The sequence below is a fragment of the Coenobita brevimanus genome, chromosome 81, assembly GCF_032717465.1.
Source record: "Coenobita brevimanus isolate Jiangsu-jjx chromosome 81, ASM3271746v2, whole genome shotgun sequence".
Taxonomy (NCBI): Eukaryota; Metazoa; Arthropoda; class Malacostraca; order Decapoda; family Coenobitidae; genus Coenobita; species Coenobita brevimanus.
The window spans coordinates 24788277-24806196 of record NC_137034.1 but is presented as its reverse complement, the minus strand read 5'-3'; the positions used below and the strand labels follow the sequence as shown (position 1 = coordinate 24806196).

The window sequence follows — 17920 nt, the reverse complement described above, 5'->3', positions numbered from 1 at the left end:
ACGCGCAGTTGCTGCATGTTTGATCACGAGCGTGTTCTGCCTCAGTCCCCCCCTTCTACCGTTATAGTAGAGTAAGTCGTTCTCTCTGTTGTCCAGAGCGGGATTGTGAACTCTATTTCCCCATGGCTTTCATTTGCGCGTCCTCTTACAAGTTGTATCAGGCTCTGCCGGCCCTTATATAATGAGCTCAGTCTCTGCATCATTGCCACTTAGATCTGCTCCTCATTTTGTTCACATCTCTGTCCTCCCCTGTACAGATATTATTATTGTGAGTGCTCAAGAAATCTCCAACCATCTAGCAGCTGTGTGTAATTTGAGTATAACTGTTGTTGCATTTTTTCTTGTACTGTATAGCATAAGTTTAATTTGTAGGCCTAGTGAAGTTTTTGTAATTCATGTAGGGTTCTTTGTCAGTCATTTTTGATAATAGTTTGTATCTGTAATTATTTATCTGGCATTCACTGAGTATTATCTGGTATCTCATTTTATCAGGGCTGACTTAGATAAATTTACTCTTGCTAATTTCGTGTTAATAGAGGCTATTGCAGTTAACCATATATTTAACCTGTTTATTTGCCATTACATTATCTTTATGAGTCCTGAATGTTTTGTTGTTAGTTTGTGCATTAAACTTTAACTTGTAATTTTACCTAACTCTTTTGTTTTGAACCTGGAACTTTACGGGACAGTAGTGACTCTTCGTATTCTCACGTAAAGTGTACATTATCTTTCTCTGTTCCGTAACAACACACACACACACACACACACACACACACACACACACACCGCTCGCTGGTGCAGTGGTAACGTTCTCGCTTGCCAACTGGTGGACGGGAGTTCGCGCCTCGCTCAGGTTGCGAAAAGTTTCACTGACGAAGTGGGTGGTTACTGTCCCCCTTGAGCAAGGAGACGGGTGTGTGATTGTGTGAAGGTCACAGCCTTGCCCTTAGATCGGACTATATGAGCTCTCAGCTCCCCTCCGGGAGGGTAAAAGCTAACGATCACGACCATCAAGTGATCCTGACCGACCCGGTGAATTACACATTATGCCAAAGTCTCACTCCCACCCACACTCGCCTATTCTCTCTCTCTCTCTCTCTCTCGGTATAAACAAACTGCCCGCCCATGACAGGCGTGTACAAACCGGCCGCTACAGTACATACATACGTACATACATAATTCACTGCATACTTATTCACTATGGCCGTACTGAAAATTGTACATCCGAGAGAGAGAGAGAGAGAGAGCATGGAGGTGGATCCGACCTGGAGTTGACACTATAATCACATTTCTCAGTCTTGAAGTCTCTCTCTCTCTCTCTCTCTCTCTCTCTCTCTCTCTCTCTCTCTCTCTCTCTCTCTCTCTCACACACACACACACACACACACACACACACATTATCACAACCCTGGTCCTGTGCGTTGATTCTTGTTGCCACCACTGATACCTAACCCATGCAACAATCTGCAACCTACACGCAGCTGTGCAACACTGGGGACACTGCATGGTGGTGTTGCTATGGTGACGGGTGGTGGAGGGGGAGAAAGAGTGCAGGGGAGGGGGGAGGGGAGAGAGGAGGAACAGAGGTGGGGGGGGAGGAAAGAGAGAGAGTGATGGGGAAAGAAAGGGAAAAAAGAGAGGAAAAGAGGGATGGGATAAGGAGAGAGAGATTTGCAACATTTGGCTCACTGCAAGACTCTGCTTCCGTTCTGATCAGTGATGGAGGGAGGAGGTGGGGAAGACCGGGAGGAAGGAAGGTAAGCTGGAAGGGAGGGGGAGGGAGGAAGAAGAGGGAGGGAGGGAGGAGAGGAAGGAAGAGGGAGGGAGGGAGCAAGGGGGGCAATGAAGAGGAGCAGGAGGGAGATGAGAGAGTGCAGGTACGAGGGAGGGGGAAGGAAGGGAGAGAAATGGAGGTAGGGAGGAAAGGTAGGGAGGAAAAGAGAGGGTAGAGGTAGACGAGGAAGAAGGGAGTAGATAGGGGGGAGTGGAGGAGAAATGAAAGAAGAAAGAGAGAGGAGGAAGGAGGGGGAGGAGAGGGAAGGATTGGAGACCCGGAAGAGAAGAAAATTGGGAGTCTTAGGGTTATAATTCAAGTAGCTCTGAGATTTCTTAACACTTTTGCTCTTGCGATTTATTCTGCCCATTCCACTTAAATGTCCCCAATAATATCGAAAAACACTCTCTCTCTCTCTCTCTCTCTCTCTCTCTCTCTCTCTCTCTGTTTTAATGAAATATGATTTAGGCATCCCTTGCGCCCGTTTTCTTTGTTGCTGCACTAGTAGAAAACGAAAGATATATATGACTGACTAAACCATTTTTTTTTTTTACTTACAAAGACGCCCTGTGGTCTAGCGGGTTAAGGCGCTCTAACTGAATGTTTGCTGGGGTAACATCTTCTCATAATGCCACTCAGGGATCAACGACTGGTTACTGGATTAAGAAGCCTAACCACGGGACCCTACGCTCAAAAGAGGAACGAAGGATTACTATGGGTATGAGGTTGTGTCTATCTATCTGTGTATCTATCTATCTATCTATCTATCTATCGCCAGACGCCTTAACCACGTAAGGGGTGGCCACAAACAAATGACCTTCATGTCACGCTGTGCTGTGCTGTCTGGCTGCCTTCTCTCCAACTCACCCCCTCCTTCCCCTACCAAATACCTCTCCACCCCATTACTCCATCTCATTCTTGGTCTCCCCCTCCCCCTCTTCTTCCTTTCCTCCACCTCACTCACATACACTCTCCTAGTCAGTCTCTCAGTCTCCTTCGTCTCCACATTATGTCTTAAGGTAACAGCTACGGCAATTTTGCTCTCTTAATCATGAGGTGGTTTTTACGCAAGAGAGAATGAATAAGTCGCTGAGGAAAAGGTGTTACGGAGCCTCCTTACTAGAACATGTACAGACTTTCGTAAGTACCTCTAAGAATCTTGCGTCTCTCTCTCTCTCTCTGTGTGTGTGTGTGTGTGTGTGTGTGTGTGTGTGTGTGTCTGTGTGTCTGTCTCTCTCTCTCTCTCTCTCTCTCTCTCTCTCTCTCTCTCTCTCTCTCTCAGCTACCAGTGAGTCACCAGGGGTTCTCAAACACACTTACGATCGAATTCCTGTCGTAACTAAGATATTTTTTATACAGGAAGTACTAGACAAGGGAAGATATCATTTTCACTGCTTTCCCTGATCGTCCTGTAGGAAATAATGATAACCTATTGTAATTTTCGCTTCGTAAGGCGGAGATGGTATATTTTGGGACAAGTTAGAGACAGGGGTAGGCAGATATATTTTAGGACAGGAGACAGAGGCAGATATATCCCTTTAGGATAGCAGACAGAGGCAGATGGATATTTTACTGACAGCAGACAGAGGCAGATATAATTTTACAAGATCCATTGACTCAGACCATGACAGATATATTTTAGGACAGCAGACAGAGTCAGATATATTTTAGGGCAGGAGACAGAGGAATGTTGGACAGCCTCCTTGCCCTTCCTGCAATTCAAAATCCCTCTGACGACAGGAAATGGTTCGTGTGTTTGTGCAGCCCGATCCTGGTTTGTAGGAAGTTATCGTTATCATCATCATCGTTGTAATGATTCTCCTTCTCCTCGTCCTCGTCCTCCTCTTTTTCCTCCTCCTCCTTCTCCTTCTCCTCCTCCTCCTCCTCCTCCTCCTCCTCATCATCATCATCATCATCACCATCATACCTCTTTTCCACTTGCAGGTGGGGTGAGGCAGGGTCCAGACAGTGGGAAAAGGAAAAGAATATGATAATGGGAGATGTAAACAGCAGCTCAACCAGTGAAATGGGCTACACACTCATTCACTCACCATTCAAGCCCCTAGAATCCTGGCCTCACCTCACAGATATACCTTTCCATACACCAAAGGACCATCAGGCAATATTTTAACTTGGTGTACCACTTCTATGTGATAAACCAAAATACAGTACCAATAATATTCTCCACTACAGCCACCTTTACTGTTGTCATCAAGATACTGTGATTTATATGTACTAGCATGATTATATACTAATTTCTTTATGCCCCTACCGAGGGGATGGTGGAAGATAGGGATGGTGTATGGGCAAAGTAGTGGATGATGGTGGTTCAGTAGTGTGTGTGTGTGTGTGTGTGTGTGTGTGTGTGTGTGTGTGTGTGTGTGTGTGTGTGTGTGTGTGTGTGTGTTGGCAGTGGCTGGGAGCATCAAGAGAACCATAGTTTCTTCACCTAAACTTGGCCTAGATTTTCATCTTTTTTGCAGCGTATTTGGCGGAGCTCAGTGGCAGAAAATGATAGTGTTGTGCATAAGCAGTACATTCGTTCCACACCACTTCTTCGTGATTAGCACACATAGTGTTATTTTACTGTCGCACCTCATCACTCAAGCTACAGAAACGGCGATTTTAGTCCAAGTGAAAATGAACAAAGTATATCGCGAGTTTTCATAATTGTTATACGTTGATAGTGTAAGGATTCTTCTCTGCGGGTCGTCGCTTCTTCTGCTGCTGCTGCTTCTTCTGCTCCTCCCGCTGCTGCTGGTGCTCGTACCTGTGAAGCACCTCCTCCAACTCCTCCTTGATGCTCTCCTCCACGTCCCTACTGCTAGAGGAAGCAGGACCTCGAGCCCTCCCGTCCTCCCCCTTGAACATCACACGGTCGCACTCCGCCTCACTCAGTTCCCGCGAATCTGAGAAGGCCGAGGGTGGGTGCAGGAGTCGAGGAGGAGTGAGAGTTGAAGTATCACTCGAGGAAAACTCACTCCGGGCTCTGTGGATGGATAGATACCTGCCTTAACACACCTTAACACCACCACACCTAAATACTTAACACCATATTCATCTGCTATGCTCCTTTCACCTTAACTTGGCCCAGATTTTCGTTCTTTTGCAACTTATTTCACGTAGTTAAGTGAGTGAAAAGCACAATGCAACGGCTACACATACTTTCCCTAGCACTTCTTCGTGACTAGATTACATGTTAGTGTTAATCTCTTGTTACAGTCCAATACTTACAATCAAGGGATGAGATTTTTAGGTCTAGTCATGGAGAAAAGGCACTGACTATGGGAAATTATTATTATTATTAATATTATTATTATTATTATTATTATTATTATTATTTATTATTATTATCGTTATTATTATTTTATTATTATTATTATTATTATTATTTTTATTATTTAATATTTCCCCTCGATATTAAGATTAAATAATGCTTCAGGTTAACAGACAGAGATTATAATTTCTTAACGTACCTCGACTGCCCAACCACTGCCCGGTCCGCCGTGTGGACAACAAAGCAGGTGTGCCAGGTAGTGGCCACAGCTCTCGCCGGGAACTGATGGATCTGGTAACGCTGCTAAAGAAGCGAGGGATTTACGCTCGCCAGGTCATTGCCACTCGTGTCGACGGGGCATTAGTTATATTTTTTTCTTTAAGGTTATTAGGTCCAAAATGGAAATGCTAAAAAAAGAAAAGAAATGTAATTCTGTGAGGCCAGCAAGAGGCGTGACAGGTTACCTAAGTAGTGTGGTAGATGGAAGGCAGAAGTGGATGATGGCTAAAGTCTCCTCTTTTTCAATACTTTTTTTTTCTCCTCCTCTTATCTTATGCTCTTTTTTATTCTTCTCATTTTAATACTCTTTTAAATCCTCCTCCTTTTTGTTACTTTCTTCCAACTCTTTTTTTACCCTCCTCCTTTCTCATACTCTTTCTAACCACCTGCCAGTGTTACCACGCCACTACCACCTGCCAGTGTTACCACGCCACTAACCACCTGCCAGTGTTACCACGCCACTACCACCTGCCAGTGTTACCACGCCACTACCACCTGCCAGTGTTACCACGCCACTAACCACCTGCCAGTGTTACCACGCCACTACCACCTGCCAGTGTTACCACGCCACTACCACCTGCCAGTGTTACCACGCCACTACCACCTGCCAGTGTTACCACGCCACTAACCACCTGCCAGTGTTACCACGCCACTACCACCTGCCAGTGTTACCACGCCACTAACCACCTGCCAGTGTTACCACGCCACTAACCACCTGCCAGTGTTACCACGCCACTAACCACCTGCCAGTGTTACCACGCCACTACCACCTGCCAGTGTTACCACGCCACTAACCACCTGCCAGTGTTACCACGCCACTACCACCTGCCAGTGTTACCACGCCACTAACCACCTGCCAGTGTTACCACGCCACTAACCACCTGCCAGTGTTACCACGCCACTAACCACCTGCCAGTGTTACCACGCCACTACCACCTGCCAGTGTTACCACGCCACTAACCACCTGCCAGTGTTACCACGCCACTACCCACCTGCCAGTGTTACCACGCCACTAACCACCTGCCAGTGTTACCACGCCACTAACCACCTGCCAGTGTTACCACGCCACTAACCACCTGCCAGTGTTACCACGCCACTAACCACCTGCCAGTGTTACCACGCCACTACCACCTGCCAGTGTTACCACGCCACTACCACCTGCCAGTGTTACCACGCCACTAACCACCTGCCAGTGTTACCACGCCACTAACCACCTGCCAGTGTTACCACGCCACTAACCACCTGCCAGTGTTACCACGCCACTAACCACCTGCCAGTGTTACCACGCCACTAACCACCTGCCAGTGTTACCACGCCACTAACCACCTGCCAGTGTTACCACGCCACTAACCACCTGCCAGTGTTACCACGCCACTAACCACCTGCCAGTGTTACCACGCCACTAACCACCTGCCAGTGTTACCACGCCACTAACCACCTGCCAGTGTTACCACGCCACTAACCACCTGCCAGTGTTACCACGCCACTAACCACCTGCCAGTGTTACCACGCCACTAACCACCTGCCAGTGTTACCACGCCACTAACCACCTGCCAGTGTTACCACGCCACTAACCACCTGCCAGTGTTACCACGCCACTAACCACCTGCCAGTGTTACCACGCCACTAACCACCTGCCAGTGTTACCACGCCACTAACCACCTGCCAGTGTTACCACGCCACTAACCACCTGCCAGTGTTACCACGCCACTAACCACCTGCCAGTGTTACCACGCCACTAACCACCTGCCAGTGTTACCACGCCACTAACCACCTGCCAGTGTTACCACGCCACTACCACCTGCCAGTGTTACCACGCCACTAACCACCTGCCAGTGTTACCACGCCACTAACCACCTGCCAGTGTTACCACGCCACTAACCACCTGCCAGTGTTACCACGCCACTAACCACCTGCCAGTGTTACCACGCCACTAACCACCTGCCAGTGTTACCACGCCACTACCACCTGCCAGTGTTACCACGCCACTAACCACCTGCCAGTGTTACCACGCCACTAACCACCTGCCAGTGTTACCACGCCACTAACCACCTGCCAGTGTTACCACGCCACTAACCACCTGCCAGTGTTACCACGCCACTAACCACCTGCCAGTGTTACCACGCCACTAACCACCTGCCAGTGTTACCACGCCACTAACCACCTGCCAGTGTTACCACGCCACTAACCACCTGCCAGTGTTACCACGCCACTAACCACCTGCCAGTGTTACCACGCCACTACCACCTGCCAGTGTTACCACGCCACTAACCACCTGCCAGTGTTACCACGCCACTAACCACCTGCCAGTGTTACCACGCCACTAACCACCTGCCAGTGTGACCACGCCACTAACCACCTGCCAGTGTGACCACGCCACTAACCACCTGCCAGTGTGACCACGCCACTAACCACCTGCCAGTGTGACCACGCCACTAACCACCTGCCAGTGTGACCACGCCACTAACCACCTGCCAGTGTGACCACGCCACTAACCACCTGCCAGTGTTACCACGCCACTAACCACCTGCCAGTGTTACCACGCCACTAACCACCTGCCAGTGTTACCACGCCACTAACCACCTGCCAGTGTGACCACGCCACTAACCACCTGCCAGTGTGACCACGCCACTAACCACCTGCCAGTGTTACCACGCCACTAACCACCTGCCAGTGTTACCACGCCACTAATCACCTGCCAGTGTGACCACGCCACTAACCACCTGCCAGTGTGACCACGCCACTAACCACCTGCCAGTGTTACCACGCCACTAACCACCTGCCAGTGTTACCACGCCACTAACCACCTGCCAGTGTTACCACGCCACTACCACCTGCCAGTGTTACCACGCCACTACCACCTGCCAGTGTTACCACGCCACTAACCACCTGCCAGTGTTACCACGCCACTACCACCTGCCAGTGTTACCACGCCACTACCATCTGCCACTGTTACCACGCCACTCCCACCTGCCAGTGTGACCACGCCACTAACCACCTGCCAGTGTGACCACGCCACTAACCACCTGCCAGTGTGACCACGCCACTAACCACCTGCCAGTGTTACCACGCCACTAACCACCTGCCAGTGTTACCACGCCACTAACCACCTGCCAGTGTTACCACGCCACTAACCACCTGCCAGTGTGACCACGCCACTAACCACCTGCCAGTGTTACCACGCCACTAACCACCTGCCAGTGTTACCACGCCACTAACCACCTGCCAGTGTTACCACGCCACTAACCACCTGCCAGTGTTACCACGCCACTACCACCTGCCAGTGTTACCACGCCACTAACCACCTGCCAGTGTTACCACGCCACTAACCACCTGCCAGTGTTACCACGCCACTAACCACCTGCCAGTGTTACCACGCCACTAACCACCTGCCAGTGTTACCACGCCACTACCACCTGCCAGTGTTACCACGCCACTACCACCTGCCAGTGTTACCACGCCACTACCACCTGCCAGTGTTACCACGCCACTAACCACCTGCCAGTGTGACCACGCCACTAACCACCTGCCAGTGTTACCACGCCACTAACCACCTGCCAGTGTTACCACGCCACTAACCACCTGCCAGTGTTACCACGCCACTAACCACCTGCCAGTGTTACCACGCCACTAACCACCTGCCAGTGTTACCACGCCACTACCACCTGCCAGTGTGACCACGCCACTAACCACCTGCCAGTGTTACCACGCCACTAACCACCTGCCAGTGTTACCACGCCACTAACCACCTGCCAGTGTTACCACGCCACTAACCACCTGCCAGTGTGACCACGCCACTAACCACCTGCCAGTGTTACCACGCCACTAACCACCTGCCAGTGTTACCACGCCACTAACCACCTGCCAGTGTGACCACGCCACTAACCACCTGCCAGTGTTACCACGCCACTAACCACCTGCCAGTGTGACCACGCCACTAACCACCTGCCAGTGTTACCACGCCACTAACCACCTGCCAGTGTTACCACGCCACTAACCACCTGCCAGTGTGACCACGCCACTAACCACCTGCCAGTGTTACCACGCCACTAACCACCTGCCAGTGTTACCACGCCACTAACCACCTGCCAGTGTTACCACGCCACTAACCACCTGCCAGTGTTACCACGCCACTAACCACCTGCCAGTGTTACCACGCCACTAACCACCTGCCAGTGTTACCACGCCACTACCACCTGCCAGTGTTACCACGCCACTAACCACCTGCCAGTGTTACCACGCCACTAACCACCTGCCAGTGTTACCACGCCACTAACCACCTGCCAGTGTTACCACGCCACTAACCACCTGCCAGTGTTACCACGCCACTAACCACCTGCCAGTGTTACCACGCCACTAACCACCTGCCAGTGTTACCACGCCACTAACCACCTGCCAGTGTTACCACGCCACTAACCACCTGCCAGTGTTACCACGCCACTAACCACCTGCCAGTGTTACCACGCCACTAACCACCTGCCAGTGTTACCACGCCACTAACCACCTGCCAGTGTTACCACGCCACTAACCACCTGCCAGTGTTACCACGCCACTACCACCTGCCAGTGTTACCACGCCACTAACCACCTGCCAGTGTTACCACGCCACTAACCACCTGCCAGTGTTACCATGCCACTAACCACCTGCCAGTGTTACCACGCCACTACCACCTGCCAGTGTTACCACGCCACTAACCACCTGCCAGTGTTACCACGCCACTAACCACCTGCCAGTGTTACCACGCCACTAACCACCTGCCAGTGTTACCACGCCACTAACCACCTGCCAGTGTTACCACGCCACTAACCACCTGCCAGTGTTACCACGCCACTAACCACCTGCCAGTGTTACCACGCCACTACCACCTGCCAGTGTTACCACGCCACTACCACCTGCCAGTGTTACCACGCCACTAACCACCTGCCAGTGTTACCACGCCACTACCACCTGCCAGTGTTACCACGCCACTACCACCTGCCAGTGTTACCACGCCACTAACCACCTGCCAGTGTTACCACGCCACTAACCACCTGCCAGTGTTACCACGCCACTACCACCTGCCAGTGTTACCACGCCACTACCACCTGCCAGTGTTACCACGCCACTACCACCTGCCAGTGTTACCACGCCACTACCACCTGCCAGTGTTACCACGCCACTACCACCTGCCAGTGTTACCACGCCACTACCACCTGCCAGTGTTACCACGCCACTACCACCTGCCAGTGTTACCACGCCACTAACCACCTGCCAGTGTTACCACGCCACTAACACCTGCCAGTGTTACCACGCCACTAACCACCTGCCATATGTTGGGCTACAGGGAAGGTGTTGGGGTACTTCCTCAGTCGGCGAGAAGAAGAACCAAGGACTACCGATATATGCAATGTGATTATAGTGTTGCTGTGATTTATTTTTCATTATTATTATTATTATTTTTATTATTATTATTATTATTATTATTATTATTATTTATATTTACTGTTATTGTTTTTCTTGTTGTTGTTGCTGTTATAATTATTATTATTATTATTATTATTATTATTATCCTCATTATTATTTTGATTATATTTTATTATTATTATTATTATTATTATTATTATCCTCATTATTATTTTCATTACTGTTTTATTATTATTATATTATACTATTATTATTATTATTATTATTATTTGAGGTGGGTGGGGGCGCTCACCATCCACTCACTCGATGTAGTGCTGCTCTCTGGTGTCTGCCCTTTCCTCTCCTCCCTCCATTCCTTCCTTCCTCTTCTGTCTTTCTTTCCTTCCTTCTTTCCTTGTCCTTCTGCCTGTGGGTGACTTTACACTCCCTCTTGTGTCTTTCATTCATTCTTTCCTCTTCCTTCTGCCTATGGGTGACTCAACACTGAGTGACAAGCCGAATGGTTTTCTGTACACCAGGAAACCATTTACTACGCTGGGTGGTAACCATACAACCAAATTATGGCGCCTGGTAAATTAGTGGGTAATTACGGCGCTCCAGTCGGATTAAGCCGGTGAAGGTTTATATCCAAGGGATGGTTGGGGTTTATTACCCACGTAATGCCACTCGGGGATGGGTGAGGCTGGTCTCCCTCATCTTAAATGTCAGGACCAACTTGCCTAGCCCCGGGCTCCTATGCTCCTCATGGGGTAACAGGATTCGATGATGGATGGATGGATGGATTATTATTATTATTATTATTATTATTATTATTATTATGATTATTATTATCCGTTATTATTTTCATCATTATTTTTTTATTTCATCATTATTTTTACGTTGTTATTTGCATTTTTATTATTATTATTATTATTATTATTATTATTATTATTATTATTATTATTATCTTTATTTTTTCATTATCATATATTTATTATTATTATTATTATTATTATTATTATTATTATTATTATTATCTTCATTCTTACTTTCATTCTTTCTCTTCTTCTTCTTCCTCCTCTTCTTCTTCTTCTTGTTATTATCATCATTATTTTTATTATTTATTTTTACTTGCCAACGCTCATCGCTGGGGACTCTTTTCTTACAGGAGTTAGTTAAGGCCTTCAATTACCCCTTCAGCACGAGTAGCCTTTCTAAAATTAACTATAATTGCCTATCAGCACCGGGAATTAACTGAGGATAAGTCACCGGTCTGAAAGGGTCAAGGATGAATGGTAATGATACAGGGAGGCTATATTATGGACAATGCCAGGCGGAAGAAGTAGCCCTGGAGTGACAGAGCCTTATGTAGTGTTTTAGCTGCATACCGTAGCTGTGTGGAGGTAAAGCTGGTGTGTCTTACCTCAGATAGCTGTGTAGGCTGTGATGAATGCTAGATGGGTGTTAAACAGGTGTATATACTAATGTTGAGGCTTTTTTTAATGTAAGAAAGAAGGAACCAAAGGCCAGGAGCCCGAGAGATTGTTCCCTCCACGAAAACACAAAATCAAGATAACGGAGAGCCCAATTCAAGATCCGCCCATTTTGAGATGCCTGAACACAATGCGTTTAAAAGACTAGGGGTCATGGGCAGTAGGAATCACAGGCACAGGGAGGCAAATTCCAGAGTTGACCTGTTGCATACATGAAGGACTGGGAGTAACGGTTAACTCTTGCATTAGAGAGTTAGACAGAAAAGGGGTGAGCGTTTGTTGTGTGACGGGTGCTACACGCCTGTCACAGTGGTGAAGGGATTGAAGCAGACAGTTCAGAGAAGCGGTGATCATTGAAGTAGCGATAGAAAGAGATAAAAATGCGACATTGCGGCGAAGAGACAGAGGTTGAAGGGAGCCAGTAAGAGGAGGAGAGTTAATGAGACAAATAGCCTTTGACTCCACCTTGTTGAGAAGAGTTGTATTCTACACATGGGGGGGGAGGGAATAAAACCCCAATATATAGTCAACATCTGTGCAGGGGTAAAGAAGGCACGGAGTTGGCTTAGCACGCCTAATCTCTTGGAAGCAAATTTTACATTAGAGGTAATATGATCTTCCCAAGATAAGTCCCGAGATAATGAAACCCCAAGTATGTTAAGGCGGAATATGTCTGAACTCTACGGCTTTATATACTGTGGTGAGTGCTGAAGATATTCGTAATCACCTCCCTTGCATTAAGTCTAGATTCAATTTTATAATCAGGAATATCTTGTAAGTTTTCATCTTACATTATTTACCATTGCAAAAGAGAAGTGTTGAGGGTGAAAGACATGTACGAGTGCTATAGGCAAAGGTGTTTCTTTGTTACTGTCTGGATTTCACTGAGTTCAGAAATGATTAAACCTAATAACGTCACTGTACAAATAAAGACACCTTGTAAAGCTAAGAAATAAACCAGCTTGGTGGGGAGGGCCACTTTGTTAATATTATCATCATCATCATCATTATCTGGACCTTTCTCACCCAAGGGCAGGGTGAGGAGTAGCAACGTCCAGACAGCACAAGTTTGCCTAATCCAATGGGCCACGCTTCCATTCACTCATCATTCAAGCCCACACAATCTTGGTTCATTCTGATACGCCAAAAAACTTGCGCCACGTTCTGTAGCTTAACATAAACCGATAAAATTAAACTAACACCCAGTCCCATATTATCCCCTTTGAAGTACATAAACCCAGTCTACTGCCTCAGTTAATGTTACATGATTGAAGGACCCCCATTTACCTCTTAGAGATGGAACCCAAGGAAGGCGTGAACTCCTTAAAGGTTGCCTTAAGGCCATGAACACAAAGAGAGTGGCAGGTGCGGGCAGGTGCGTGCGGGAGGTTTTGCATCACTGTAACTCAAAAAAAAGCCACACTGGCAGCGAGTGGGTGTGAACGGGAACACAAACCCACCTGAGGGCAAACTATAAGAGCTGACAGGTAATTTCTCTCACTTTGGACGGTGCGGGCAGTGGTATTTCGACCATACCCTATGTTTGGGATGCATCAAATTCCGAGCATAATGACGAATATTTATTACAATGCAACGGAAGACGACTGGATCAAAAAAGTTATTAGCGTCAGCCTTGTCTGGTCCCTACTCATTCACACCCTCTCGCTTCTCGTGTGGACGCGACCAAAATGCGGAAAAAAAGGATAAGTAGAGGAGGAAAGGCAACTGGAGTGAGGCCGAGGGAGTGGATGAGTGCGTGGCAAGGGGAGGGGGTTAATAGGAAGGTGTGTGTGGCGGGGAGTGGTGGGCTGCAGCAGCCAGGCTCCACCTACATAGTTCAGCCTCCACTACCTGAGACTACCTGGCATGGCAGACAGGCGGCAGCGGGTGAGGCGCCACACGCCCTCCTGCTGCTGCCGCGGCTGCTGCTGCTGCTGCTACCGCTGCCGTTTGCTGCTGATGTTGTTGCTGATAGTAGTGGCGGGGCTGCTGCACGGGGGAGGTGGCGTCGTTACTCTCTGTGCTGGAGTCCTGCCCACCTCCAGGAGTGTCCGCTGCAACAAAGAAAACTTTGATCCAGAATCATAAACAAATTTATGGCCAGTCTCCTGCCATGACTGGGATTTCCTTTCGTATGAAGGAGAAGGAGCACAGAATCTCCCTATGTCTCTTGTCTTTCCTGCAGAAACAAATGTTACAAACGTCAGGAAAATTAACATAGATTACAGTACAACTGTTTTAGAGGGGGAGGCGGTGGCTGAATCGGTAGAGAGGCGGCTTGCAGTCCTGATGGACCCAGGTTCGAATCCCGGCTGGGGCAGGGAACAGTTTAAGGATTTGAATTTCATGAAAGCACACTTTCCTGATCTACCAGATGACCCGCCGACATGTCATAAAAGTACCCCCGCTAATACCAATACACCAGTCCTGTATGAGACAGCCCTAGCATGTATTCAATATGGACGGTGGGTGTTAGTGCCGAAGTGGTGACATGTAGAGAGGAGTATGGTATGTAGGAGGACTACTGGGCCTTGAGAGCAGGCTGTGGAGCCTATGCCCTGAGTCGGACACATAAAAAAAAAAAAAAAAAAAAAAAAAGCAGAAGGGACATGGAAAGGAAAGAACAAAATCCCCCCATTACCCTTGTCCATCCTACAGATACAAATCATAAGTACGACAGGGGTTTGATATATATATATATATATATATATATATATATATATATATATATATATATATATATATATATATATATATATATATATATATATATATATATATATATATATATATTGATTGATTGTGGAGACTGAATATATCCCTTTGTTTGTTCTATAGGGCTGTCACAGTGTCTCTTTCCTCTTAAAATAATCATTCATATAACGAAAGACATTGCAATATGATGTTGTTGTTGCTGTTGCTTTATCCCGGTTCACCTGGCCGAGCTGACCGCAGGTAAGCAGCTGCCCCTGTGGGATGGTGCCACTGTTGATGCTGTGTCTGTGTCGTGGTGGTGTGTTGTGCAGTACTCCATAATGTGGTATGTTGTGTGGGCGTAGTTACAGTACAAGCAGGGCACGTGTCATCTGTGATTGCACCCAGCCTAACTTTAAGCTTGGTAATTGAGGAGGGTTGGGTGATGTCCTGATCTATGCCTATCCAGGTGAACTCGATCAGCTCTATTTAGGATGCCTCTGATGGGTGGATGTTGGGAGGGGGGCGTGAAGTATAGTGATCTGATCAAGGTGTTGCACTGCCCTGTGTGTGAACTGTATATGTAGTTGTTTCTTCATTGCCGGTGTAGGAAATAGAAACGTCTGGAGATGTAAATGTTTTCTAAGAGGGTCTGGAACTGTTTGTGTGGTGACTGTTTTGTGCGTCATGTTGTGTTGTGTGGCTGTCATGTAATAACAGGGGTGCTGTGGATTGGGACAGACTGCTGCATAGAACCGTGTGCCCCTCATATCAGGAAGTCTCTAACAGCGAGGAATTTAGTCTCAAAATATATGTGAGTCGTGGGAGTGGCATTGGCGAGCTCAGTGGTGACGAGAGCTATGTTACGTATGGTTTGCAAGGTGTGGTAGTGGGTGCTAGATAGGAGGGCAGCCAAAAGGGAGAGGACAGGGCGACGTGGAGGTGATTTGTTTATGGCTACCCCTAATGGGATTGAGGTGACTAGCTATAGATAGATGGAAATGATAGATAGAACTGGACTGGTGACAATTTTCTGTGGCCTAACTGAGTCATCATACTGGCTTCTACAGACTCATGAGACTGATTGTCTAGTCTGTAGGCAGAGTTGCAGAAACGGCTTCAGGAGTTTTGCAGGCGATTGTACCTCTGGATCGGCTCTTGGGGCGGTGGTGGCGGCCCCTGGTGTCCTTCCTGGCATCCTCCGGCCACGCCCTCTGCTGGTCCTGGGCGGCGGTGGGGGCATTCTGGGTACCACTGGGCATCGATTTGGGTCCACTCCCGTACTCCCCACCACGACTGCCTCGGCTGATGTACGCGATCTCTGTTACAACAAGACACGGAAGCTTTAGTGCGTTTACTTCAACCTGACAAAGTTATACACAAAATCTGGCATAGCAAGACAGAGACTAATGCGTGTGTGTTTTAATGTGACACAGATATCTGTATATGCAATCTCTGGTATAGCAAGACAGAGACTATAGTGTGTCTTAGATATAACCTACAAATTAGTCTCTTCACCTTAACTTGGCCCAGATTTTCGTTCTACTGGAGCATCTTTCACGTATCTCAGAGGCAGGGTAAGACAGCAGTAAGGCTCTGTCAGGCTCTACATCCTTTTCACAGCATTTCTTCGTAACCAGAGTCAAATCCTAGAGTAAATTTATTGTTACAGCTCAGTAGCAGAATATGACAATGCTATGGCTCTACATACTTTTCAGTGCACTTCTTCGTGATTAGCACCACGCCCTAGTGTTAATCTCTTGCATCAGCTCAGCATTCAAGGTGGAGAGATGGTAATTTTAGGCCAGGTTAAGGTGAAGGGAGTATTGACTAAGTGTTTATGCATCACCAGCTGACTGTTGGGTATCTGCCTCACTCCTGCCTCACCCTGCCTCATCTCTGCCTCACCCCTGCCTCACCCTCACCTGTCTCCTTCTAGTGTGACTCCTGCCTCATCTCTGCCTCACCCCTGCTTCATCCTCACCTGTCTCCTACTAGTGTGACTCCTGCCTGCATCTGTCTCACCCCTGCCTATTCTAGTATGCCTTTTACCCACATCCGCCTTACCTCTCCCTCACCCTCACCTGTTTCCTCGTAGTGTGACACCTGCCTGCATCTCCCTCACGCCTGCCTCTTCTAGTATGCCATTTACCTATATCTGCCTCACCCCTGTTTCACCCCTGTCTCACCCCTGCCTCACCCTAGCCTGTTTCCTTCTGGTGTGACTCCTACCTGCATCTGTCTCACCCCTGCCTCTTCTAGCATTCCATTTACCTATATCTGTCTCACCCCTGCCTCACTCCTGTCTCACCCCTTCCCCATCCTAGCCTGTCTCCTTCTAGTGTGACTCCTGCCTACATCTGCCTTACCGCTGCCTCCCCCCTGCCTCCTTGTAGTGTGACTCCTGCCTACCACTGCCTCACCTGTCTCCTTGTAGTGGGACTGGGACCACTGCCTCACCTGCCTCCTTGTAGTGGGACTGGGACCACTGCCTCACCTGCCTCCTTGTAATGGGACTGCTGCCTATTTCTGCCACACCCTTGCCTCACCTGCCTCCTTGTAGTGGGACTGGGACCGCTGCCTCACCCTTGCCTCTCCTGCTTCCTTGTAGTGGGACTGGGACCGCTGCCTCACCCCTGCCTCACCTGCCTCTATGTACGGAACTGGGACTACTGCCTCACCCCTGCCTCACCTGCCTCTATGTACGGAACTGGGACTACTGCCTCACCCCTGCCTCACCTGCCTCCTTGTAGTGGGACTGGGATCGCTGCCTCACCCCTGCCTCACCTGTCTCCTTGTAGTGGGACTGGGATCGCTGCCTCACCCCTGCCTCACCTGTCTCCTTGTAGTGGGACTGGGACCGCTGCCTGGGGACCTGACCGTAGGCAGCTGGGGACTGCTGGGGCTGGTGGCGGTCACTGGGGGGGGGGGAGTGAAGGGAAACAGCAAGGCAGTCACGAGGGGTCATTGCGTACTGGGACAATTCGTACTCTAAAGTGTCTTCCGAACTACCCACGCTAC

At 48.6% G+C, this 17920-nt stretch overlaps 1 protein-coding gene across 1 annotated transcript in view; it reads right to left on the bottom strand.

The window, feature by feature from the left end:
• Positions 1 to 4447: 4447 nt before the first annotated feature.
• The window catches only part of LOC145409510 (cell adhesion molecule Dscam2-like), a 62780-nt gene continuing 49307 nt past the window's right edge, over positions 4448 to 17920 (bottom strand). The window contains exons 29-32 of the mRNA XM_080279900.1: positions 17735 to 17916; positions 16044 to 16220; positions 14067 to 14259; positions 4448 to 4763 (exon numbers count right to left, since the gene is read on the bottom strand). Of these exons, the coding sequence (XP_080136026.1) occupies positions 4448 to 4763; positions 14067 to 14259; positions 16044 to 16220; positions 17735 to 17916 (868 nt within the window). The remainder of the gene's footprint in view (positions 4764 to 14066; positions 14260 to 16043; positions 16221 to 17734; positions 17917 to 17920) is intronic.